Source organism: Pseudovirgaria hyperparasitica (genome assembly GCF_010093815.1).
Source record: "Pseudovirgaria hyperparasitica strain CBS 121739 unplaced genomic scaffold EJ05scaffold_20, whole genome shotgun sequence".
Classification (NCBI taxonomy): Eukaryota; Fungi; Ascomycota; class Dothideomycetes; order Acrospermales; family Acrospermaceae; genus Pseudovirgaria; species Pseudovirgaria hyperparasitica.
This window is the reverse complement of record NW_022985568.1, coordinates 249,417-272,372: the sequence shown is the minus strand read 5'-3', so window position 1 is coordinate 272,372 and position 22,956 is coordinate 249,417. Positions and strand designations below refer to the sequence as shown.

The window sequence follows — 22,956 nt, the reverse complement described above, 5'->3', positions numbered from 1 at the left end:
TAGCCGCGACGATCAAGATAGCAAGAATAGCACGGCTCACGAATGCCTCAAGGTCCTTGCTACATTTAAGCCTGAAGCTGGACTGGCACTATCCACGACTGCGCCACATAGAAAGTCGCATGTATCGAGACTTGCCATTTTAGTAAGAAGCGACGAGGTAGCTTAATGTGGGAGAAGCACGAGGCAAAGACGTTCTTATAAGCGTCAGGCGCGAGTGGCGGCACTATCCTGAGAGCAGACACTGCATCTTTTACAGGTCAGGGGCACACCAATCTGTAGCATGACTACCTTTCTCGTGGGGTATGCAAGGCGTTCTTTCGCTTTACACGATACATTGGAAGACATGTGCGTATGAACAGATCAATAAGCTGGCATCTACATACATACACTAACTCTGCTACTTCATATGCTATAGTTTGTGCGCTATCCTACTTCTCGGTTGCGTAGAACATTTGTATCCGGCTGTCAACTAGTAATCTCTCAGAGTTTTTCTAGGTCTTCCCATCGATCATCGATTTGAACACAGCCATGAGCTGCTCAACCGCTCCGACTCCTTCGACTGCGTCAGGGTGAAGCGTTTCAGATATCGCCAGAAACTTTTCACCCCATACAACCGCGAGCTTGAGACCTCGGTTACTAGCAGCTGTGCTCCCGGAAACGCTGATCATTATCTTTAGAGCTTCGTAGAAGAAATAGATTGCCAGCATAGCTAGTCCCTCTGCTTCAGCAATGTATCCAGATATGGCCTGCCACATGGCAATTGTATTCGGATCCGGGCGTCCGCTGGTGGCATTCTGAAGGACTGGTGGCTTCAGGCGCGAACATTCTGGGACATCTCTTCGGTGGATGAGATAGTGCAGACCGCGTAACAAGGCACGTCTCATGTCGCTCTCAACTCTTTGCGGATAATTGTCATCGCATGCAGCGCATGTACAGGTGAATTTCCAGTACGGTACTGCTCGACGTTGCTTGGCAGTCAGGTACGCGTGTGCAGGATCGTAGTCGAAAAGGATCTCTTCTCCTATGGCTATGGGCCGGAGAGCTAGCAACACTGCCGGCCTATAGCCGTGTCCTGTCTTGGGCTGGATGCGAGGAAATACAGCATTCGGTATACAAGAGTGATTCAGACGAGATGAAATCAGGAAGAGCCCTTGAGCATGTGGAATAGGTTGGTCGTAATCATGCATCTGCCCGGACACGTCGAACTGGTTGCGTTTGAAAGCTTCCACCTGCGGGAAGAAATGTTTCTGCCCCTCTTGATGGCGTTCGTATTCAACCAGGGATTTGAATAGGGCCTGTTTACGAGAGTCAAGCTGTCGATATGCGGCGTCGACATCTTCTGGTCCAATCATGTTAAAAGGCCTTTTGATCACAAACAAGGCCTCTTCGCGGAAGATACATGACTTTGCAGGTATATCTTTCGTAGCGAACACGCCCAGTCTTCTGCCCGGCGAGGCTCGTATCTCAAATGGCGTACCTGGGGGCAAAAGTGCCGTGAACATGTTTGACGACTCCATAACTTCGAGATGGGATGATGGACGGAGGGCCGAGATTTGAGCAGCTCACTGTGGATGTCATGGCGTGTAAAAATTCTGCAGAGGAGAACAAGCACAATCAGTTACCTAGTTAACACACAAGGCTGTGGTAAAGTCAACACTCTTCAAAGTCCGAGATTCGACCGGTCAAAACATACGTCACGTTGCATTTCGATCCGGTAGGACTTGAAGACTGGAAAGGAATAGTGTGTACACAAATTGAGAACCCTTGTCTATATCCTGAGTTGAGGCCTGCGATCACGATAGCCAAGTGCTACCAGTCTGATTTCCGGATGCTGAGTCCGGTCCCAATACTTTCCTTTAGCGGTATGGCTTATGTGGTCGACATGGATAGTAATATTTGCTTGCTCCTAGCGAAAGAGAAAGTCTCGGATAGCGTTTTGTGTCTCCTCCACAAGCTTTGCACCCTGGATCATACCAGCGAAGCGTTCAATGTTGTCGACAGGCGGATCATAAAATAGCGTCTCCATGATTGATAGCTGAGTTGCCACCAAGCTCGCTTGCGAACGGCATTCAGGAGGTAGAGTCCTTCCGATCTCTAGACTTTTCTCTCCCCATTGAGCTACAGTCCTCCACTCGTGAGCTTCCAGGAGGTTTGCCCCGACAGCTGTTTGCATATGGAAGAACCCCCGTTCAAACATCTTTAGCGAGAGTTCGGGCAATCCCTCCGCTTCGGCAATGTAACCAGCCAGGGAGTACCACATTCCCCAGTTTCTCGGATTTCGACCGCCTGGACTCGGACCCATTGCTCTCAGGGTGACGGGGCACTCCAAGTATGCACAAGGTGGTAGATCCTCGCCGTAAGCTAGGCAACGAAGGCCACGTAGTAAAGCCCGTCGCATATTGCTGATGGGCTGGAGAGGGTTGTTCGGATGACAGACAGGGCAACTACACTCAAAGGCCCATCGCATTGCTGCCCGACGAATATGCGTTGACATATAGGCCCAGTCTTCATTATAGTTGAATGTGATTTCCTCACCCTCAGCAATGTCCCGTAAAGCAAACATTGCTACGGAGATGTTTTCACCAGAATCTGCCTCTTCGTCTATAGGACAGGCAGCGTTCGGTAGGCAGGCGTGGTTCAAGCGGCTGCTGATCACGCACATTGCCTCGTAGCAAGGCGGCTGAGAAAACTTGTTGCGCAACATAGTAGCGTATTCTGGAAACCGGAACTCGCTACCATTTTTCTCTGTTTCGTAAGCTATCATAGCCTGAAAGATCTGTTGCTCCTGCGGGCCAAGGCTGCGATATGCGTCCACAACATTGTCATTGCCAACGACTTCCCAAGGCATAACGATGACAAAGAGTGGTCTTTCTCGCAAGATACACGATCGAGCGGCGATCTTCTTTGTAGCAAATGCGCCGAATCCTTTGCCTGGTGATTCTCGAATCTCGAAGGCCGCATTTGCCGGTATTAGCTTCGCCCATAGCTGTGAAGCCATCGTAACGTGCGGTATTTGAGTCGATTGAACTATAAGCGTCAAGTAGCTTCTGATGAGGTAGTTGAGCCCGTGGGCTTCATAAGCAACCCTTCCTCTTGTCGACTGGGATGGCTCATGACCACATTGTTAACAGACAGTGTTCAAACACTTCACTAAACAGACAAGGGTGTAGGTGGCATGGTATGTTTCACCATCATGGTTAACAAATGGCGGACGGCCGGGGATGCAAAAAGTCACATTTGCAAAAATGTCCAAATAATTTAATTGAGAAACAACATACCGAAGGGCAGATCCCAACCTGGACGTTCGTCACTCATCGATCCCCTACGACCGCCTGGCCGAAGAAAAGTATCTCTTGTTCCTCTGACCGACGATTACCCAGCTTTTAAACAAAATATAAAGGGCTTTAAATCAATACAATGGGCTTCGTCCGCCGTCCGCACCACGACCTCACTTTGTGCAATGACGGTTGCCTGAGGTAATAATTATCATGAACCAGACAACGCAGACACACAATTGTGCATTAATGTGCCACTGCTTTATCGTGTTGCATTTCAAAAGACTGCATTCGGGATATGTAGCTGAGGACCTCTGTAGACGCATTAGTACAATGACGAAGATGCACTACACAGAAAACCAATGTGCGGCCAAGAGCTGCTTCTCCCAGTTTGGACTTTCTCCGTCTACCTACGGCTTGATTTGTGTATTTCATGCACTGAATTTCTTATATAGAATGCGAAAGGAAATTGAAGTGGACACGTAAATCACAGTGACATTTATTACTACACCTGGAAGCAAAAATCACGCTTCGAGTGCCTACCGAACTGTCCTCTCGACAAAATCCCGTTCCAGTCTTCCCACCTCTTTCTTGAAGGCCTCGACCTCCTGCCAGCAGTCCAGTGGCCTCCGGTCGTTGACCCTTAAGCAATGCACCAAAGACTCCTTTGTCTTCTCCACTGCTTCATCGGGCTTCTCCAGCTTCTTTCGGGCATCAAGCGTTTTCCGTAACTGGTCGATCTCCTTCGAGACTGTGTTGCTGCTCATGTTCTTTTGGCGCTCCTTCTCGTCGAGTGTGGATTTGCTCGTCACGGCATCGGACAACTTCTCGGTGAGGGATGAGGACGAGTCGGCCGAGGGCTCTTCTTTCGAGATGGATTCTTGTGCAGACTTGAGGGCGGACGATGCTTGCGATTGGAGCTTTTCTAGTTCGGCGGCTACGCGGTTCTGGATGTGGAGTTCGATCTGTTTCGCGCGGGTCGTGTCGGACTGTCACAGCTGGTTAGTCTACAGCATATGGTACGATAGCTGAGCACGGCGACATACTTGGGAGCTGCTTTGCAACGACTGCATAAGCTCGTTACTGAAGCTCACCGGTCCTTCACTGCTCGGGGGTTAGCCGTCGGCATCACTCTCAAGGCCCACGCGCAATCCAATTGAGCCCAGCGTCGAGACTTACGCTTTGAAGACATGCTGATTCGCTGCAGGAGACTCTTTCGACCCCGTTTGACCCATGTTTGCGGTTGTGATGGACAGTTTGGAGGACTGCGGAACGGCGAAAAGAAGGACTAAGGTTGCTGTCAGAAGGCTTGGCGTTTCTGGGCCGCGCGACTTTCTTCAATCCGGATAGCAGTGATCTGCGTCATGAGCTTTCCAAAACAACAATGATTTTTTGTTGAAGAGACAACGCCGCAGCTACACTGCTCCTCCTACTCAGGATGCTTACAACATTCTATACGAAAATATAGCTTCATCAAGAAAGTGATTTCCGCCAGACGTTATCACTACAAGCCTTCCCTTGAATATCACGATGCCACAGAGCTCTTTGTCCTCATGGCTTCGCAAGCCAGTCGCGACACCTACACCTCAAGCCCTAGCAACACAGCCTGGCAAGCATATCGAGTCCACGAAAGCTCCACGCCAACCTCCCAACCCGACAAACGACAGTATCACCGAACCCACAATCCACACCACACAGCCAACGAACCATGACCGAAACAACACCGAATCTGCTCCTACACCAACAGCCTCCTCCTCCACACGACCTCTCACGCCAACATCCACATCAACATCAACATCACCCTTCCTCGCCGCCCTCACACCGCCCCTCCCCGCTCTCCCACCCCCCGTATCCTTCAGCCCCATGACCAGCTCCTCCGTCCCCGCCTTCCGCCGCCTCAACGCCCTCCTCCTCCCAATCCCCTACCCACAATCCTTCTACGACGAAGTCCTCTCCGACCCCGTCACCGCAAACATCACCCTGCTCGCCTTCTGGGACCCCAGCGTCACATCCACACCCACATCCACAACCCAACAGTCCCTCCCGCAACCACCACAACCACCCGTCCTCCTCCGCGACACGCCCCCACAAGGAAGCACCCTCATCGCCGGCCTACGCTGCCGCATCTACCCACACCCCTCAGAAACCACCCCGGACCCCACCAGCAACACCATCTCCATATCCACATCCACATCCACCACCACCACCGAACCCCAACCAGACCCTCCCTCCTCCACCCGCCCAACCCTCTACATCTCCACCCTCGTCCTCCTCCCCAGCTACCGCGCCTACGGCATCGCAACACACCTCCTGCACTGCGTCCTCGCCCGGGCGATCCGCGCACATGGCGTCTCCGCCGTCACGGCGCATGTCTGGGAGGCGAATGCCGAGGGTCGTGCGTGGTATAGCGCGCGTGGGTTTGAGGAGGTGGGCTTTGTGGAGGGGTATTATCGGAGGTTGAGGCCGAGTGGGGCGGTGCTTGTTAGGAGGAGGGTGCGGGTGGGGGAGTGGGCGGGGGCGAGGGGGGATGGGGAGGGTGTGTGAGGGTGGTGTGAGGGTATGGGTGGAAGGGGGAGGAAGGGATTTAGGGCATGGATGGATGGTGGATATACCCCCGTGGACTGGAAGAGGAAGTCGGGCTCGACTCGACTTGAATCGTCTTGGGAAAGGAAGCAGAAGCAGAAGCAGAAGCGTGGCATCGCTCGTTTCATAGATGCAAGAAGTAAAAACTCTTTACAAACACGAGCAGTACAGGCGCGCTCCTCCCCAACTCAACTCATCATCATCATCACCACATTGCCACCATAAATGCACACGTGTAAACACACACACAAACCATCAGATTTTGCCCCTTATCCCCCCTCCCCCCCAAACCCTTCCCACACGGTCCTCCTCTCTCAAACCCTCTCTCCCTCCTTCTCTCAATCAATCAATCAATGAATCAATCAATCAATCAATCACTGAATCAATCAATCAATCAACTCAATCATCCCCATCATCATCATCATCATTCGCCTTCTTCTCCACCAGCCACCTGCCCAGCAACAAGCGCAATCAACGCCGCGCCCACCCCACTCCCATCCTTGGCAATCCCAATGCGAATCCTCCGCTCGCCCGCCGCGCCAATCCCGTCAATCTCGCGGAACGCCTCGCGGATATACTCCTCGAAGCCTGGGTAGAACTCGACTAGGCTGCCGTCGACACCCACGTCGATTTCGTCGCCTGCTTCCTCTTCCTGGCTAGTAGTAGTTGTTGTGGTAGTAGTAGTTGTAGTAGTAGTAGGAGGGCCAGTAGCAGCAGCAGCAGCAGCAGCATCCAGCGCACCGGTATTAAGCACCACAGCCGCAATCGCAACGGCAGCAAGCCGGGCGGCACGCCTGCCAATCGCCGCGGCAATCAGCTTAACGGCCGCAGCATCCTCCTCGCTGGCGGCACTAACAGCGAGATCCCGATCGAGCGCCTGGCGCGTCATCCGCAGCCCCAGACTCGCGTCGCCATGGGCCGTGCTCAGAAAGCTCGAGTCCAGGCCCCAGCGCGTAAACAGCGGGGAGGACTCGTCGACGTTTGTGGTGGAGTGGAGTTCGTTTGCGGCGCTGGTGTCGTCTGCGAAGAGGGGGACGGCCGGGTTGTTGAGCAGGGCGACGAGGGCGCGGCGCAGGATTTCGCCGAGGAACATGCCTGAGACGCGCTTTTCGAACATTTGGATGCCTGGGTTGTTGGAGTCGGCGTCGAGGGCGGCGTCGTAGGGGGTGTTGGGGAGGACTTTGAGGGTGTTGTCGAAGGAGCCCCATTCGGTGTTGACGATCATGTTGCCGGTGGTGTTGGTTGTGGAGGCGTCGGCGGCGGAGGAGGAGGCGGCCAGCTTGGTGACTTTGGAGAGCTTCTCGACGTAGGCGCCGTTGGTGCCGGTGCCGAAGATGGCGCCGAGGAGGGTGCCCTTTTTGCCGGGGGAGGTGTAGGAGCGGGCCATGAGGGTGCCGACGGTGTCGTTGACGAGAGCAGCTACGCGGACGGGGAGGTGCAGGGCGTCGATTTCGTCTTGGAGGAGGGCGCAGACGTCTTTGCCGATTGCGTCGTTAATGTCGAAGCCCTTTGTCCAGCGCATAAGCAGGCCCTTGTTGATGCCAATCTGATTGACAGGAAAGGAGAAGGTGAAGCCTAGATTGAAGACCTCTTCTTCTCTGAACCCCTCGTCGTTGGATATGGTCTTCCGACGCCGGACGAAGCCTTGGTAGTGTTCGGCATGATGAGTCTGGAGGAACTTTTCAATCTGCTTGGCGAGGAAGGCGAAGAGCTCTTTTGCTGTCTTGGCTACCATCAATTCCTTGGGTATGGCAACCTTTGACTGCGTCAGGGAGAAGGTCGTGTTCCCATGCAGCTGAATCGAGCAGACGCGGAAGTTGGTACCGCCCAGGTCGACGGCCATATACAGCCCCTATGTAAGCATGTTAGCTAATAATTCTCCCTACGAGGAAAGCTATAGAGCGGGCTCAAGTGACCTTCTCAGTGCCATTGGGTACGGCAGTGACATATGTAGGGATCTGACTGAGCTCTGTACCATCCTTCGTCAAGCCTTCGTCTGTGCAGATTGTGTCTGTTAGCAAACGTGCTAGGAAGGTAACACCACTGGCCTTGAGCGAAACATCAAAAAGGATCGGCACGCACTCACCCATCTCACGTATAAACTCCTTGACAGCTTTGTTAACATCGTCCTTGGAGTACTCAAACTCTGCGGCGACCCGCCTTGCCTCGTCTGCCAAAGTCATGCTGCGCTGGGTGCCCGAATTGTAGAAAGACTTGTCGTATCTCTCTTCCTCGTTCGAGTATGGAGCAGAGCAAGTCCTGTCGTGTGCGGCAAAGGGAGCTCGTGGTGTAGTCGTAATCGTAGTAGAACTCAACGGAGGGGTAGTAGTAGTAGTAGACGCGGAAGAACACTGCGGGGCAGATGGAGCTCGGAGCCAGTCCAAGCCAAGTGAATAGTCAAGCCGCGAAAGCGGATGCAAAGACAGGTGGTCCAGACTCGGCAGAAGGAATTGAACAAGCACAAGGCAGAGCACGACAGCGATCGAACAGGCCTGGCTGGAGGAGAGAGAGATGGAAATCCGGTTGAACAGAGCGGCGGACGGCAGACTTACATCTGCGGCCCTCGGGCTGGGCTTCTTTCGAGCCCGCCCTGCAACAACGTTTGAAGACAACGCGGAAATGTGTTTGAACGAGTCAAGGGAGGGGGGGGCGTCTTTCAATTGGGCGCGTCTGAGTCGCCGTTAATTGCTGGGGTCGTCTCTGGTCTCTCTCTGGCGGGTCCCGTGGATACAGAACAAGTATGCACAGCAATGGGTATATGAGCGAGAATTTCAACAGACAAGCCAGTCGGTGATGAGATCACTGGATGGGCATGCAAGATAGGATCCATAAACAGGACAAGACAAGGTTGGTAGCTGTTACGTGCAGGACGAGCGAGAGATTGCTTGCAGGAGAGCCAATTGAGGCGTCGTGTCAAAACGGTGATGCAGGAAAGTGTTGAGGTGTGTGTGTGTGGTGAGTTGCAGAATCCCACGCTTATCATTCTATCATCTTACGTTCTAGAAGACGCCTAGAAACATTTGTGAGTGAGGACCCCGCTCGGCAAAGCATTTCTCGACATCATCATCATCATCATCATCAACATCATTATCATAATAACAGTAATCCATCATCGTCTTGACAGTCGCCATGCATTTCGCCTGTCACGCCCATCCTGGTGGTGCTGAACCAACGGAATATACATATCGCTAATGTTTGGCCTTTCTGTGCACTTCTCCACCCTCGCTACTCTCACACACTCTCTCTCTCTGTCTCTCTACAATATCCTTAAAAATGTAAATGCTGTCAGACTGCTCCGACTTTCATTTCGCTGATCCAATATGTATGCTCTGCTTATAAGCGCTCTCATCCACCTGCCTGTCACCCCTATCGCCATATGCATCCGGATTCGTCAAACCCTCTTTGCCCATCCCTGGTCCTTGTTCCCCGACAGCTTAAAGAGGATATAGATAGTACACCGACATGCTGCCGCCATCTCTGGCCTGCCGTCAGCCGTTCAAATGCCTTGGAAGCCAAGAGGCTTCTTTGTTGACCAGCTTGCCACCTCTACAAATCCGGCGCCTTTGCTTTTTTGATTCCACTTGGCCTTGACCTCCTCCTCCTCCTCCCTCCATGCTGAATAATTAAGTGGTTCTACTAGCCCACTGGAGAATTGCCGAATGTCGCCAATCGTGAAAATGTGTACGATCGAAGGCAAAAAAGGGTACATAGGAAATTTCAGCCTCGAGAGTACGCACGCAGACATTGTCTGCCCACCCTCTCTCACTCACTCACTCACTCTCTCACACCCCAAAATTGGTCTATGTCGTTACTATAAAGGAATAAACTCAAAGAAAGCCACCGCTTCGTGGTAGTGTCATCATGCTTGCTGTTGTTCGCGCTGAAATGTAGTGCCCAGAAACCTGGCAAATCGCCATAGTGCTTTGCGGAATGGTTCGAAATTCGACAACGTTGATGATGATGCATGACATACGGCTGCAGCTGTATCAAGGCGGAAGTAGCCGAAGGTGGGGCGGGCGCAAAAGAAGTCGCAGCAGGCGTATGAGGATGGTCATTAATGTAAGGTTGTGAGAAAGGCGAGTCGACGGCCAGATTCCAATTACTCCAAGTACGATGCCATATACTGTCGCTATGATTCCCTGTAGATTCATCGAACGCCAATCGGGGGACGAGGCCCGAGGCTACTTTGACTGCTGTGAGCAGAGTTCTCCGAGTCGATTCGTGCACTATCACCACTCCCCGCGCTAGCACTCGCACTTCCAGTCAGACTGCGAACTTGACCAGCTTTGGGCGGATAGAGATTGCTCACCCCTGCGTGTTGTTCTACTTGCTGAGGCGCTACCGCATTTCCTTGACCTGGTGGGTATCGAGGTACTGGCTGCCTCATGCCCGGTGGAGATGGTCGTCCGTTCATGCCGCCAGGTGGGAAGTAGCCGTTGGGCGGTGAAGGGCGTCCGCCATTTCTTTGCCCCGGTGCTGGACCAAACGGATTGCCAGGCGACTGACTTGTCCGTCGTGACATGGACGGGTATGAGCCGCCGCCAACACCGCCAAGTTCATCAAGGCGAGAAGCGGTAAGAGAGTTGGTTCGCGATTCTTGGCCCATTGCTTGCCGATCAACGTTACCGTACCGATTCGAAGAGTAGCCCATCAATGGATTATTCATCAAAGAATCATGCAGCCCTGGCACGTCGGCCATAAGTGACGCACTTGTTCTCTTGTTGGCTTTCGGGCGGCCAAATATATTCCTGCTTGCTCGTCCTTGGGACATCAATTCGGGATTTTTCCGTATTTGACTGGCAGAAGGACCGTTCCTTGCACGACGAGAGGTAACACTCATCATATCAAAGTTGTCGGTGTCGACAGTCGGACGAGAAGGACCCATTGCGTCAAAATAGTCATCCTCGTCGTCGTCATCATCAAACCCTGCCGACGGTGCCATGCCTCTCCCTCGGCCGCCGCCGCCGCCGCCACCACGTCGCATGTGCATCTCGCGTTCTTTGAGAGCCAATTCGCGTTGACGAATAGCCAATTCACGTTCTCGGAGCGCGATATCGGCGTTCCCAGCACCGTAGCCACCACCACCACCGGCCATCTCACCTTCCGGCATGTCATCATATAGGACAAGATGGCTGAACTCTTCGAGATCGTTTCCTTCAAATGATGGCCTCCGTTGCATGGGTGGACCGGGATAGGCGTGACCGTTTGGGTGACGTCCGTAGCCGTTCATTGGCGGGGGACCACGTCTCATGGGTGGGCCCATGCTACCAGTCATTGACGGCGCTCGACTGCCTGGTCTGGGCCCGTTTCGTGGTGGACCCATTGGTCCGCCATTCATAGGCCCACCATTTATAGAGCCGCCATTCATGGGTCCACCACCGTTTGAAGGCCCACGCGGCGGAGGCATGGATGACATACGAGGTGGTGCTACAGACGTCGTCGGGGACGGAGGCGCCGTGGCTCTGTTCTGGTTGGCGAGATTGATGTGGTGAAGCATTGCATACATCGTTTCGATGCGAGGCACCACAATGTCAACCTCTTGGGCAAGCTTCATGGGGGAGCCAAGGTAAGTTTCCACTTCCATGGGTCGTCTTGCTGTAAAATCCTGGTACATGATGCTGTTGGTCTCCTGTGGCATACACATCGACTCCATTGTTTTGTGTGCGAAATCCGTGGGAAATACGCAGCCTTGAGCAGTGGCGACTTTGAGTAACTCGTCAATTATGCCAGTGACCAATGGTCTGACACCAACTTTCTCCAAGAGCTCGTTGTGGTTTGGCGTTTCGAACAAGACGCTGGCAGGATGAAAAGCAATGTTTCTAGAAAGTGTAAGCGTACTGGAGAACTCTTCCAGAAACCGGAAAGCTTACCCAATCATCTTCTCGTATTGTTGTTGTCGAATGTTGGGTGATACTTTGCAATCGACTTGACCCGAGCTCAATGTCATGGCCAACGCATCCGCCATGTCAGATTGTATTGAGGCAGGTATGGCGGGATTCTTGTTGGCTGAGCCAACCCAGATATCTGTAGCACCCATGTGCTCGAACTCGCTCGGACCCAGCTGCTGAATTTCTGCACCAGACACTAGAGAGAGGACGACATTCGTCGGAAATCTCTGTTCCAGATACGACTCCACGCCCAGTGTGTATGTTGTGTTGATGAGGATACATGTGTGCTGGGGCTGCACGACAGACTCAATGACAGCGGCCAAGTCGTAGACATCGGGAAGCGCCTTGACGCAGAGGAGGACATAATCGAAAGGCTGGCTGCGCTTATGAGAAGCGTCTTCAGGTGTTCGTACAACTGGTTATGGTTAGCGACATCGTGTGTAGATGGGTGGCTGGTGTATGCACCTGAATACGGTTTGAATCTCTCGTTGCCGAAGAGTTTTGATCTGGAATACTTGTCAGTCTCTGATGACTGGCTGGCAATATGACGTGTAGCTCACTTGAAAGTGATTCCGTATTGTGCGACGCTCTCAAAGCCCGACTTCCACACCAATGTAACATCGCACGCGTTTGTTGCTTGTAATCGCCAGGACAAGAAGGCTGATACAGCGTTTCCGCCGACTACACAGTATGTCAGCATGGTTCTGGAGTCAATGGACGGTTGATGAGGTGAAGCAGAGGAAGCATTGCAAGCATTGCATTGGCAACAGCATCAGTTGTAGCGTGTGAAGAGCAGTGGCGAGGGCGAATTAGTGGGTCGCATAGGAGATGCAGGAAATTAGTCGAGAGAGGACTCACCCGACAGGATCTTTAGGCGTGGTGCATTAGGCGCCATGACAACGGTCGCTTCAAATTTGCCAGTGGCAGTATGGAGGGTCTGTGAGTGGGATAGACAGGCAATTCAAGATCGAAGGGGAATCCGAGATCGAAGGGAGGACGGACAGGGAGGTCGTGGCGGGATTGGGCGGATGGGCGATGATTGTTAATTAGGTGATTAAGATAATCAGAATGAACGAGCCGGGCGACGAAGGAGAAGAGTCGCCGACATGTGCGTTCGTCGAGTAACGACAATAAACGAAGGACGGTGTTCTAGCAGATGAAGGGTGGTGGCAGTGGTAGTGGTGGTGGTCGTGGTGGTGGTGGTGGACGACGCGGGAGCAGGGCGGTCCTGTTTGGCGAGGAAAGAAGGGTGGATGGTCGCTGGGAGGGACGGACAAACGGGCAAAGGATATGGAAAGCACCGCCGTTGAGAAAAGAGGAGGACGGCAACGGAGAGTGCAAGTATTGGGTGGTGAATGCAAACGAATGTGGGATAGTGGTGGTGTAGGTGGGTGAGTAGTAGGCGCAGGAGAAAAAGAGAAAGAGGAGAGAAAGATTGTGTGAATTGGACGAGGCGGAGAGACGGATGCACGACGGATGGATGGATGGATGGATGGATGGGGGTCAGTAATTAGCTACGTTACGGGTGGGTAGGTAGTGGTAGTAGAGTGGTAGAGCAGTAATAGTAGTAGTAGTAGAGTAGGGGAGTGAGTGAGTGAGTGAGTGTTGGCGTATTAGCAGTGTGGGCAGTAACCAGTTGCCAGCTCCCTCCACTAATTCACACTGTGAGAGGAGGTTGGCAGCTTGGCCGTCCCCTTGTCATCGCCCAAGCCACTTCATCTCTCTCACACTGCGCTATCACCTCTCACCGCAGCCAGCAGCAGCCCAGGCAGAGAGAGAGAGAGTGAGCGAGCGAGCAAAGAGTGTACGTGGTAATTAGTTCTTAGCCCAGCCATTAATTATTACATTAATCCGGTCTGCTATTAGGACGATAACGATGCGGATTGGGGATGGATTAGCGTCGACAAGGAGACGGGAATGGCATGTTGGCAATATTGAAATGGCAGCTTGCAGCTATTACCAGCCAGTACAGTACATACAGCACAGTCGTGTTGTTCTGTTGAGAGTCGAACAGCTGTAATTTGCCCGGTTGGACGGTTGGAGTGACGTTATAGGAGTCCAGCGTGTTCATGTATAAGATGATGGTGAGATGGCGGACACTCATGCGCACTCTCAACATCACCACAATCTTCCTCTACAACTCTCATCAATCTACCTTTCTGTTGCTGTCGACGCCGCCTATCTCCTTGATAGCATTGGCGTGATCCATGCTGAAAAAAAGTTGACGTCGCCTCCTCGTGCTAGCCTCCGCTAGTGTCTCCCCTTCACCCAAACGTGTCGTGGGCGGCGCATGCGATAAGTACCAAGATGTAATATGCGAAAATACAAGTAATTAACTGTATAATCAATCCACAATCATGGCGCGCTTCAAACCCCTTCAAAACTCTGGCCAGAGCTCTGCAAATCATCATCCCCTCTAACGCCTGCAGGGATCATCCTTCTTGACACTTTCTCCACTGCTGTATGCGGTACACCCATCTGCGACACGCACAATTACAGCTCTAGTCAGTCAGTCAGTCAACCATCCCGCGAGAACTCACTCCCCTTCTGTAGAGTAATACAGTTATACTATTATGGTGTGTTGTCCTAATGCGTGTCCTTGCCTCCTTTGTCAGTCTCCACTCCGACTACACTATTGCCGTTGGATCTGACTGGTAGTCGCGGCTACGTGCAGCACGCCAATCCCGTTTTCGCCTCAATCTGCAACAACACTAGCCACAGAAGGAGTGTCAAAAATCTAATGTCAAAAAAAGAAAAGAAGAAGCCAAAAAAACGGGCGGTCTTGTCCTCGGACGAACACTTCAGGCGGCTGCTGGGGCGGCCGCCTGGTGGGTGGCCCCAACGGTGATCGGGCTTACAGCCGCGTCTGCATACATCATTGAGACACACACACCCACTCGACCGTTTGGCGAAGCATTCGCAAGACGGATTGGCGCATGGGAAACCTCGCCTCGCTACATACATGACATACAGCTTACGATGTGGATGTGCCTTGATGTGCTTCATGCTTGCTGTGCTTGATGTGCTTGTAATCCTTGTACATCCGAATATTCCGAGCTCCCGGTGTGGAGCATTGGTTTTGTTACTTGGTGCGTGGTGCAGATATGCCGCGTTCGCGTCTGTCTGTATGTATGCCTGCCCGCGAGTCTTGGTTAGGCCTGTCAATATTTTCACGTCCTACTAGAAAACACACGACACGACACAACACGACACGACGCGTCCCAACACACGCATACACGCACCCGACACGCAATGCACGAAAAGCCTGGTCTTCTTCTTCTTCCTCTTTGTTGGGAAAAAAAACGTCTCACTGTCTGTACAAGCTTTTGCCGTCATGTCATGGTCATGGACGGGCGGTGGGCCCCCCTGCCCATCCCTGCGGAGCGTCCGTTGCAATCTTAGTGCTTGCTCAATTGGAGCACTGCGATTTGCGTGTGTTCGACTCGCCTTCTGCGCGCCACCGACCGACCGACGGGCAGGCAGCGTGCTTACGTCGTACTGAGGAATGGTACAGTACGACGTCCAACAGTCTGATATGTTGTATGTGTGTGTGTGCTTTATTGGTACAGTACAGTACATAAGTCATTGCGGGACGCGTGGAGCACGACACCGTAGTAACAACCGTTTCAACCTCCGAAACCTAATCCATCCATCCGAAGACTATCGATAATTACAGTACTTGATAATAATGTGCATCTTGCCTTGACATACATACACTACGCAAATCCCCCATGTCGATGGTTTTTCTCCACCCACTGCGAGCGGGATGGATAAGTAGTGGAGCTGCCTGTTATCGATAACATAGACGACCAGACCAGACCAGCCAGGCAAGGAAGGGAAGCCTTACATGCACACCACCACCACCAATAAATACCTGCTCACGGTAATTGTGGTTTCAGGATTTCTGTATGATGTGCTTTTGTATTATGTGGTGTGTAGTGTGTGGTGTCAATATAGCAGCAGACAAAAGAGGCGTGGGACCCAACGAACCTCAGTAGTATACACGGGCGTCCGTCCGTCTACAAGCGCGCGTCACATCGTCATCCATCCATATACCCATCATCCATCAACACCCACCTCGCTCTCCGATTCCACAACAACAACCATAAGACGACACACGATCCATTCACAGCCAGGCACCCAGCACCCAGCACCCAGCAGCCACGCCAATGCCAAAAACACGTCGATGATCATCCTCCCGCAGCACAGCAAGCTTGGGCTCCACCCACCTCACCGACTGACTGACTGATGACTGCCCCCCTATCCCGACCTGTCCTATCGTGCATCGCGGAATGCCATAAACCTTGATTCCCGCTCAACTGGCTGCATCTGCATGTAGGTAGGTAGGCAGGTAGGGTATGTGCGCAGAGCCAAGACTAATTAGATCTGCAATGGATAATCAAATTCCTTGCTATTTATTGCCAACTACAGTAACCCGCCAACACTCTCGACGCGACGTGACGTGACGCGACACGGGCCCGTTCATTATAATAATCATAATAATAATAAGAATAACAACGATAATAAGGATGATAATTATCGATGAATAGTGACTAGGAAAAAGGCTATAGCTTGCTGTGCCGTCCGTATACGAGCGAACTTTCCCATGTCCCGTGAAAATGCGGGAAACGGAGCCAAAATCTGTATCAGCCCTCCCTCCCTGTTCGTGATCCTGTGCCTGTTCCTGAAATTTCATCCTTTTTTTTGGCTTTTTCTTCTTCGTTTTTTTAATTAATTGGTGCAAGCCGGTTTTTCGTCCATGGCGGCGGCGGGCGGGCCGGCGTAGATAATTACATGTACTGTACAAGTTTCGACTCCACTTTACCACATCATACCACATTATACATCGTGGTCTCGTCTCGTCTCTCACTTTCTTTTATTACTGCTATTGCAGAGCTTTTCGCTAGACTGCATATAGTACACTGGATCATGAATATTCTACGTCGTGCTAATTGTCTGTTTTGTGTCTTATAAGTACTTGCTTGCGATTGTATATACTATAGTGCTACCTCCAACTGTCCTACTCCCTCTCCCTCTCCCTCACCCCCAAAACCCAATCCCACAATCCTCCAATCTACTCCAATCCAGCCCCCTACTGACCGCTCTTCCAACAACGACTCTTTCACAAAGGATCGACCTTCGTTGGCTGGCAACTACCCTAGTGCGTTGGTTTGGAAGAAGCCTCAAAAACCTAAAAACCCCCTCCAAAAAAAACAAAATATAGAGAATAAAAATCCGGTTTTTGCGTCTTGATCGTATACTGCACACACGCACACACACACGCACACACGCATGCTAGAAACTAGCCATAAGCGATGGCTTTTCCTGGGCTGTGCGCATGTCCGCTGGTGGTAGGTGGTGGTGGTGGTGGTGGCTTGTCACTGTACCTAAGCTTTCTCTTTATAGGTACTGGAGTGCTGGAGCCTCCTACGTTACCTACCTACCTACCTACCTACCTATGCAGACCGCTCTACGCGTGGGTTGATACCTAGTACTTGGCAGTAGTGTGGGCTGCCAGCTTTGACAGGCAAGACAGCTTACTCTAGCCTGTCTAGCCGCCTCAATCTGCCCCGCTGCACCCACCCGACAGTACCTACGTAGTAGCTAAGCCGCAGCTGGGTCTAGCTGCTAACTGCCTCTCTTTTTCCACCTTTTCTCTCTCTCTCACGCCCATCGAAGACCAGGCAGTATATAGCTGCGCATGTGCCAGCGCATCATTTTGTAACAAGTCGTCAGACTGCAAAGACTTCCATGGATATTCGAATGTGCAGATAGATATTTGGATACATGAATGCCCTCCCCTCCCCCCTCCCCTGACTGCGCGCATGCCAGGCCAAACAACAGTTCAGCGGCAGTGGACATTTGATCCATTACTACGACGACGACGACGACAACAACAACACGAGCCATAATTAGTCATGGCACAGAGTGCAGTCAGTCACAAAGCATCGATCCTAGGCGACGACCACAATCACTAATTTGCCTGGGAGACCAGACATGTCTGTCTTCATGCCCACTGTGAATAAAGGGATGGTAGTGGTTGGTTGGCCTACCGTGGGCAGGTCGGGTTTTGGTGCATGGATGTGCCTGACTCGCGGTTCGCTGGCTGTCCGGGCAGACAGACAGACAGACAGACAGACAGACAGCCAGACAGACGACTCCAGATTCGGCATGGTTTTGTTTTTGGTCATCACCGCCGTCATCTCCGCTATCTACAGTAATTAGTAGTATTGATAAGTCTTTTTGATATAGTTATCCTATCGTCTAAAATCCCAGCTCGACCAATTAATTACACACTACATTAGACATGACCAGATACCACCATACTTCCAAAGTCAGGGCTCTGGTGACCTGTAGTCAGTCAGTCAGCCAGCCGGTCAGTCATGTCATTCACGTGTATACCAAGTCACACATGTCCTTCGCAGACCCTCGTTACATTGCAAATCATTTGAATTATCCGGCGCGCTCTACTCTAGTACATAAAGCATCGGGACGAGAGTCCTGGTGCGCCCCAGTGGACCGGCACGATCCGTTCATCCCATCCACAAAAGATAAGTATATGAGTGTAGAGTACATGTCAAGCCAATAAACGACAAATTGCAACGCATTCGCGCATGTGAAGAATTGTTTCAAACGCCTTTTTGTATCTTGCTCACGCCTCTGTCGTCGCGTCATCTTGCCGCGTTTATGAGGCCATGTACGTGCTGGCATCAATACCGGCCTCGGGAAACTCGGGAAGTGCAACCTCAAACCGCTTCTCAACAGACTTCAACACCTCTTGGTCCTCTGCGCTGCTGACGAACGAGATTGATAGACCCTTGGTACCGAATCGTCCTGCACGTCCGACCCGGTGGAGGTATGAGTCAGCGTTGTCTGGCAAGTCGTAGTTGATCGCCAGGTTGATACGCTCAATGTCGATACCTCGTCCAAACACATCGGTAGAAACACAGATACGCTTGTTGAACTCCTTGAATTCCTTGTATCGCTTGATCCTACTTTCAATTAGCAATTGCACGACTCCACGACTTGGTCCGACTTACCGCTCCTCCTGGGGTACGCCCGAGTGGACAGCAATGCTGGGGAAGTTGCACTCTCTCAGGAGCTTGTCCAGCTCAGTGGCACGAATCGTGCTCTTGACAAAGATGATGACCTGGTTGAACTCGAGAGTGTCAAGAAGTTCGTTGAGCTTACGGTTCTTCTCACTCTCCGACAGCTTGACATAGTATTGCTGCAAGCCGTGAAGGGTCAGCTTCGTGTCATCGTCGACATAGATCTCGAGAGGGTTCTGCATGAACTTCTTGCAGACGGGCCTAGTCTCCTGGGACAGGGTGGCGCTGAACATCATGACCTGCTTCTGAGTTGGCGTCGCACGGAATATCTCCTGAACGTCGCGACGCATATCTAGTGCCCGGGTTAGCAAACCATCCCGAACAATTCAAATCACTGCAACAAACTCACCAATCTGATCAAGCATCTTGTCACACTCGTCGAGGACAAATTGCTTGATGTTTCCCAAGCGAAGGTGCTTGTCGCGCACGAGAGCGTTGAGTCTTCCAGGCGTGGCAACGACAATGTGAGGATGGGTATCCTTGTTCTTGATGATGTCGATGTCCTTCTGCATGTTGACACCTCCGTAGAAGACGGCAATCTTGACCTCGGGAAGGTACTTGGTGAAGCGAGCATATTCGTTCTTGATCTGGTATGCAAGTTCGCGAGTATGGCACATAACCAACACTGAGGTTTCGCCGGCGACTGGCTCGAGCTGCTGCAGGGTGGCCAGAACGAAGACTGCAGTCTTACCAAGACCGGACTTGGCCTGGCAGACCACATCGGTACCGAGGATAGCCTGAGGAATGCACACTTGCTGGACTGTTCGAGAGGCGGATGTTAGATACGATCGTAGCAAGAGAAGCGATAGAAGCATTCGGGCGCGGCGCCCAGTCCAATCTGCAAGTCCACGAGTCTATCCATCTTGCCTTGCATGCGATTCTTCACCACAACGAGAGACCCAAGGTCAACAAGCTGCTCAGATCGTCTTATTGACACCGACCAGCTTTTTTTCCACGCCGCATGTCTTTAGGGTTCAACCCATACAAAGCGCTGAGGAGCGAGATATGAATATAGGTTTCGGGCGGTAAACGACAAAAAGGTTTACATGATCTCGACATGCTCAACCGCCAAACATCCAGCTACTCTGGATAGACTTGTATCGCCTCGATATTGACTCTTTTTTTTTGCTCGTGGACTAGGTCGCAGATGTGGACGGGCGCCTAGGAAGAGGGCAAAATGCTTGATGGGAATGAGTGACTAACCCTCCGAAGGATGTTCGAAACCGCAATCTGTAATGGCGCGTAGAAGCTCCGGCTTCAAGAGAAAGTCTCGGAAACCCGTTGAGTGGATACCGACGTAGCTGCCCTTAGCATCACCTCCACTGACGATCAAGTCGCCTTTTTTCTGCTCGCCGTTGGCTGCTCCGGTCGCTGCGTTGGCAGGGGCCTCATTCTGGAACTCCTCATCATCGTAGTCGATGAGGTCCTCTTCGTGAGACATCTTGGCGTCGGTTACGATGAAGTTGCGTGATTTGAAGGTCCTGCAACTGTTGTTTACCGTAAAGGCGACGTTCGAAGCGAGGGCGCGCAGAAAACCTGCAAGGCCGTCTCCCGAGTAGAGAAGGCTTTTTGTTGAGTGTGCGAAGTACGAAAGTCTCACCACCGCCGAAATATCGGTGAGATGAGGAGGGTTGGAAGAAAGTAGAGGTGGAGCAAATGACGCTGAGAGGTGGGAGGGAGGCAGCGAGGAAGAAAGCGTTGGTGGGCGCAACAGATGGGCTGAAAAGCAGGAGCAGTACGCTAAGGGGTCACGTGAAGGGATATCGCGAGGTCCGTGCTCACTGAGCTCTGCTAATTATTGCAACGCGCCATTTTCAACACCGTTCTAAGCTGCAAACGCCGCGCACGTTTCTATGGCAAGGAAAACCAAAGGTACCAAGGTACCAAATAGACACGTTCATTCTAGGATATCTTTCCTTCAGCAAGCTGGGTGCCACTTGGCTGTGCGAAGCGCTCAACTTAAATCCGAAAGCAAAGAAGAATCGGAGTCATGCAATATTAATAAGTCCGCCGAGAGTTCAGTCTCAACGTATAGTACCAGACTGTCTCAAAGGCTTATGATGGATCTGAAAGCTGTATCGCAAAAGACTCTCGTGCGTCTATCAAAGGATTTGAAGCGCTCCATATGTAAGCGGTGCGACACGCTACTTATTCCTGGGATCACCTCGAGTTCTCACATCGAAAACAAAAGCAGAGGGGGTCGAAAGTCCAAAGCAGATGTCCTCGTCGTTCGTTGTCGGGCATGTACCGCGGAGAAGCGGATGCCATGCGGCATTGAACCACAGTCGAAGAAACGAGAGCGCGAGCAAGCCAAGGAGGCCGCACAAGACGAGCATCATGGAGAGGACCAAGTCATGGACAGAACTTGATATGCGCACAGCAAACAATGATCTATGTGGAATCTCCGTGGCAGATGTCTTAACGCTTCATCACATCATCCTTTGCGTTTTCCACAACGTCGGACATGAACGCCCCACCAAGCAAAATTGCAGGCTCATCGATACTGTGATGTTCGTAGCTACATCATCAAGAGTCAGCTTTGTATTACATCACACAGAAACGTGTCGGTGCTGATTTACCTCAAAGTGCCAACACCCCCGGCCTCCAGGATCAAGTTCGGGTTATCGTGGATCTCTCTACCAATCCATCTCGCAGCAAAAGCACGCAAAATATGACCATGCGCCACGAGAAGCACGTCGCACGCTGGAGCTTCTCCTTTGGGTTTCCCGGCGGCGGCTTCGTGGAATCGATTCCTGATGTCTCGAATCAGTCGATCTAGCCGTTTGGTCACATCGTGCGGCGATTCTCCGCCTGGGCAGCCATCTCGCCAGATATCCCAGCCACCTTCACCTCGTTTCTGACGCTCTTCCCGGATCGTTTTGCTTGTCAGACCCTCATAGTCGCCGTAGTCCCATTCGCGAATGTCCTCGGTCACCTCGATGTTAGCGTCGGTTCGAGGTTTCGTGGAGGATGTGTGGTCGTAATTCGCCTTCCATGGAATCTCGCAAGAAGAGCCGATGGAAAGAAGCTCGAGAGTCCGTTGTGCTCGCTGTCGAGGAGATACGTAGCTGATTTTGCCAGTCAAACGTTTGCAGGATGTGTGGTATACGTGGCAAGCCTACATATGCGCGAGATTGTGAGGAGCAATCAGTCTGTCCTCTCCGATCAATGCTTGTCCTGTTGCGCGTATCCTAGCCTCTCCATTCGAGGTTAAAGGTAATTCCGTTGTACCTGTATGCCGGCCATTGAGCGACCATTCAGTCTCACCATGGCGAATAATGAAAACACGTGGAGTCGTCATGATTGAAGGTCAGGCAAGAATCTAAATACTGCACAATTAGGGCAAGGAGTGAATGCTGGTAGACATTCGAGTACTGAAATGTCTGGACTTTCAACGTTCCCCGCTAGTGGGGCCGAGCTCTCACAGAGTGATATCACCTTTGTAATGTCAGCTTCGGAGGTCTCGGCCGCTAATACTACGACTTTCGGTATCCTTCTCAAGTTGAACAGACAACCTGGTGGACATGCATTGCTCACAGTCGCACAGTCGATTGGAGAAGCTATTACTCAAAGTATACTTAACGAGAAGCTCGTATTGCCACCATATCATGCACATTATGCCTGCGAGAGGATCATCCGATGAAGCCCAGGACGGACAATCAAACTGGCCGTGTATCACACGACCGATGGAGGAAAGTGAACACGGGAGTCGAAGGGGCGCGACTTGGCCGTGTAAAAGCTGTCTATAGATGCTAGACTGTGTCATCCGACATTATGTTCTATGTTCATGATCTCGTAGCAATATTTGAGTCTAGCATGCACATGTCGACATTGGAGAGTTGCACAGTGGCCAAGGCTCTCAAGTTATGCTCTGCCATGGCCATAAAGAAATATCACGCAATCTGTCAACGCATCCGCAGTCTTGACTATACCCCTCCGATCTACAACATGCGTCACATGTTCGCGCCGCGAGGTTAGTGCAATGAATGCAATGAAGATTCTCACGAGCGATCACAGCCTTCACAACGGTACACTTTACATAGTCTTTAAACCCATGTAACAATTATAGATGCGAGCTGCTCCTCTAGAGAAAGCGAACTT

The 22,956-nt window shown here is 51.9% G+C and overlaps 11 protein-coding genes across 11 annotated transcripts; 3 read left to right on the top strand and 8 right to left on the bottom strand.

Annotated features, from left to right (window-relative positions):
* Nucleotides 1–345: 345 nt before the first annotated feature.
* EJ05DRAFT_480383 (SET domain-containing protein) lies at nt 346–1,610 on the bottom strand. The gene has a single exon (XM_033744857.1). It carries the CDS (start codon nt 1,500–1,502, stop codon nt 492–494), a length of 1,011 nt encoding a protein of 336 aa, XP_033595818.1. The 5' UTR covers nt 1,503–1,610; the 3' UTR covers nt 346–491.
* A 36-nt stretch (nt 1,611–1,646) lies between these two features.
* On the bottom strand, nt 1,647–3,243 carry EJ05DRAFT_212839 (SET domain-containing protein). The gene has a single exon (XM_033739836.1). It carries the CDS (start codon nt 2,996–2,998, stop codon nt 1,907–1,909), a length of 1,092 nt encoding a protein of 363 aa, XP_033595817.1. The 5' UTR covers nt 2,999–3,243; the 3' UTR covers nt 1,647–1,906.
* A 544-nt stretch (nt 3,244–3,787) lies between these two features.
* Nucleotides 3,788–4,601, bottom strand: EJ05DRAFT_212844 (DUF1690-domain-containing protein). The gene is made up of 3 exons (XM_033739837.1): nt 4,455–4,601; nt 4,322–4,379; nt 3,788–4,264 (listed from the first exon to the last, which is right to left on the bottom strand). Exons 1-3 carry the CDS (start codon nt 4,508–4,510, stop codon nt 3,815–3,817), a joined length of 564 nt encoding a protein of 187 aa, XP_033595816.1. The 5' UTR covers nt 4,511–4,601; the 3' UTR covers nt 3,788–3,814.
* Nucleotides 4,602–4,712: 111 nt separating this feature from the next.
* EJ05DRAFT_514849 (uncharacterized protein) lies at nt 4,713–5,819 on the top strand (the record flags this gene model as incomplete). The annotated part of the gene is made up of 1 exon (XM_033748566.1): nt 4,713–5,819. The coding sequence occupies exon 1, from the start codon at nt 4,806–4,808 to the stop codon at nt 5,817–5,819; it is 1,014 nt and encodes a 337-aa protein (XP_033595815.1). The 5' UTR covers nt 4,713–4,805.
* Nucleotides 5,820–6,134: 315 nt separating this feature from the next.
* On the bottom strand, nt 6,135–8,277 carry EJ05DRAFT_212627 (uncharacterized protein). The gene is made up of 3 exons (XM_033739834.1): nt 7,945–8,277; nt 7,775–7,854; nt 6,135–7,710 (listed from the first exon to the last, which is right to left on the bottom strand). Exons 1-3 carry the CDS (start codon nt 8,039–8,041, stop codon nt 6,283–6,285), a joined length of 1,605 nt encoding a protein of 534 aa, XP_033595814.1. The 5' UTR covers nt 8,042–8,277; the 3' UTR covers nt 6,135–6,282.
* Nucleotides 8,278–10,005: 1,728 nt separating this feature from the next.
* Nucleotides 10,006–12,723, bottom strand: EJ05DRAFT_522844 (putative meiotically up-regulated gene 72 protein; the record flags this gene model as incomplete). Its single annotated transcript, XM_033748789.1, has 5 exons — nt 12,605–12,723; nt 12,307–12,427; nt 12,212–12,252; nt 11,729–12,161; nt 10,006–11,677 (listed from the first exon to the last, which is right to left on the bottom strand). The coding sequence occupies exons 1-5, from the start codon at nt 12,639–12,641 to the stop codon at nt 10,006–10,008; spliced, it is 2,304 nt and encodes a 767-aa protein (XP_033595813.1). The 5' UTR covers nt 12,642–12,723.
* Nucleotides 12,724–13,484: 761 nt separating this feature from the next.
* EJ05DRAFT_480378 (uncharacterized protein) lies at nt 13,485–14,078 on the bottom strand. Its single transcript, XM_033744856.1, has 2 exons — nt 13,613–14,078; nt 13,485–13,550 (listed from the first exon to the last, which is right to left on the bottom strand). The coding sequence occupies exon 1, from the start codon at nt 13,815–13,817 to the stop codon at nt 13,641–13,643; it is 177 nt and encodes a 58-aa protein (XP_033595812.1). The 5' UTR covers nt 13,818–14,078; the 3' UTR covers nt 13,485–13,550; nt 13,613–13,640.
* Nucleotides 14,079–15,553: 1,475 nt separating this feature from the next.
* Nucleotides 15,554–16,111, top strand: EJ05DRAFT_212615 (uncharacterized protein). Its single transcript, XM_033739833.1, has one exon. The coding sequence runs from the start codon at nt 15,594–15,596 to the stop codon at nt 15,993–15,995; it is 402 nt and encodes a 133-aa protein (XP_033595811.1). The 5' UTR covers nt 15,554–15,593; the 3' UTR covers nt 15,996–16,111.
* A 2,272-nt stretch (nt 16,112–18,383) lies between these two features.
* EJ05DRAFT_212486 (putative ATP dependent RNA helicase) lies at nt 18,384–19,861 on the bottom strand. Its single transcript, XM_033739832.1, has 3 exons — nt 19,205–19,861; nt 18,787–19,147; nt 18,384–18,738 (listed from the first exon to the last, which is right to left on the bottom strand). Exons 1-3 carry the CDS (start codon nt 19,668–19,670, stop codon nt 18,432–18,434), a joined length of 1,134 nt encoding a protein of 377 aa, XP_033595810.1. The 5' UTR covers nt 19,671–19,861; the 3' UTR covers nt 18,384–18,431.
* Nucleotides 19,862–20,686: 825 nt separating this feature from the next.
* EJ05DRAFT_457878 (Rpr2-domain-containing protein) lies at nt 20,687–21,550 on the top strand. The gene has a single exon (XM_033742542.1). The coding sequence runs from the start codon at nt 20,709–20,711 to the stop codon at nt 21,222–21,224; it is 516 nt and encodes a 171-aa protein (XP_033595809.1). The 5' UTR covers nt 20,687–20,708; the 3' UTR covers nt 21,225–21,550.
* Nucleotides 21,249–22,267, bottom strand: EJ05DRAFT_212433 (phosphoglycerate mutase-like protein). The gene is made up of 3 exons (XM_033739831.1): nt 21,978–22,267; nt 21,435–21,923; nt 21,249–21,373 (listed from the first exon to the last, which is right to left on the bottom strand). The coding sequence occupies exons 1-3, from the start codon at nt 22,154–22,156 to the stop codon at nt 21,274–21,276; spliced, it is 768 nt and encodes a 255-aa protein (XP_033595808.1). The 5' UTR covers nt 22,157–22,267; the 3' UTR covers nt 21,249–21,273.
* Nucleotides 22,268–22,956: the final 689 nt, after the last annotated feature.

Coding starts and splice junctions, on each gene's coding strand:
- EJ05DRAFT_480383 (XM_033744857.1), bottom strand. CDS start 1,502: ATGTTCACGGCACTTTTGCCCCCAGGTACGCCATTTGAGATACGAGCC.
- EJ05DRAFT_212839 (XM_033739836.1), bottom strand. CDS start 2,998: ATGGCTTCACAGCTATGGGCGAAGCTAATACCGGCAAATGCGGCCTTC.
- EJ05DRAFT_212844 (XM_033739837.1), bottom strand. CDS start 4,510: ATGGGTCAAACGGGGTCGAAAGAGTCTCCTGCAGCGAATCAGCATGTC. Junction 4,380..4,454: donor AATCAGCATGTCTTCAAAGC/GTAAGTCTCGAC, acceptor ACCCCCGAGCAG/TGAAGGACCGGTGAGCTTCA. Junction 4,265..4,321: donor CGTTGCAAAGCAGCTCCCAA/GTATGTCGCCGT, acceptor CAGCTGTGACAG/TCCGACACGACCCGCGCGAA.
- EJ05DRAFT_212627 (XM_033739834.1), bottom strand. CDS start 8,041: ATGACTTTGGCAGACGAGGCAAGGCGGGTCGCCGCAGAGTTTGAGTAC. Junction 7,855..7,944: donor GGAGTTTATACGTGAGATGG/GTGAGTGCGTGC, acceptor CAATCTGCACAG/ACGAAGGCTTGACGAAGGAT. Junction 7,711..7,774: donor TACCCAATGGCACTGAGAAG/GTCACTTGAGCC, acceptor ATGCTTACATAG/GGGCTGTATATGGCCGTCGA.
- EJ05DRAFT_480378 (XM_033744856.1), bottom strand. CDS start 13,817: ATGAACACGCTGGACTCCTATAACGTCACTCCAACCGTCCAACCGGGC.
- EJ05DRAFT_212615 (XM_033739833.1), top strand. CDS start 15,594: ATGCACACCACCACCACCAATAAATACCTGCTCACGGTAATTGTGGTT.
- EJ05DRAFT_212486 (XM_033739832.1), bottom strand. CDS start 19,670: ATGCTTCTATCGCTTCTCTTGCTACGATCGTATCTAACATCCGCCTCT. Junction 19,148..19,204: donor CAAGATGCTTGATCAGATTG/GTGAGTTTGTTG, acceptor CCCGGGCACTAG/ATATGCGTCGCGACGTTCAG. Junction 18,739..18,786: donor GGCGTACCCCAGGAGGAGCG/GTAAGTCGGACC, acceptor AATTGAAAGTAG/GATCAAGCGATACAAGGAAT.
- EJ05DRAFT_457878 (XM_033742542.1), top strand. CDS start 20,709: ATGGCAAGGAAAACCAAAGGTACCAAGGTACCAAATAGACACGTTCAT.
- EJ05DRAFT_212433 (XM_033739831.1), bottom strand. CDS start 22,156: ATGACGACTCCACGTGTTTTCATTATTCGCCATGGTGAGACTGAATGG. Junction 21,924..21,977: donor CCTCACAATCTCGCGCATAT/GTAGGCTTGCCA, acceptor TGGCAAAATCAG/CTACGTATCTCCTCGACAGC. Junction 21,374..21,434: donor GGGGGTGTTGGCACTTTGAG/GTAAATCAGCAC, acceptor TTGATGATGTAG/CTACGAACATCACAGTATCG.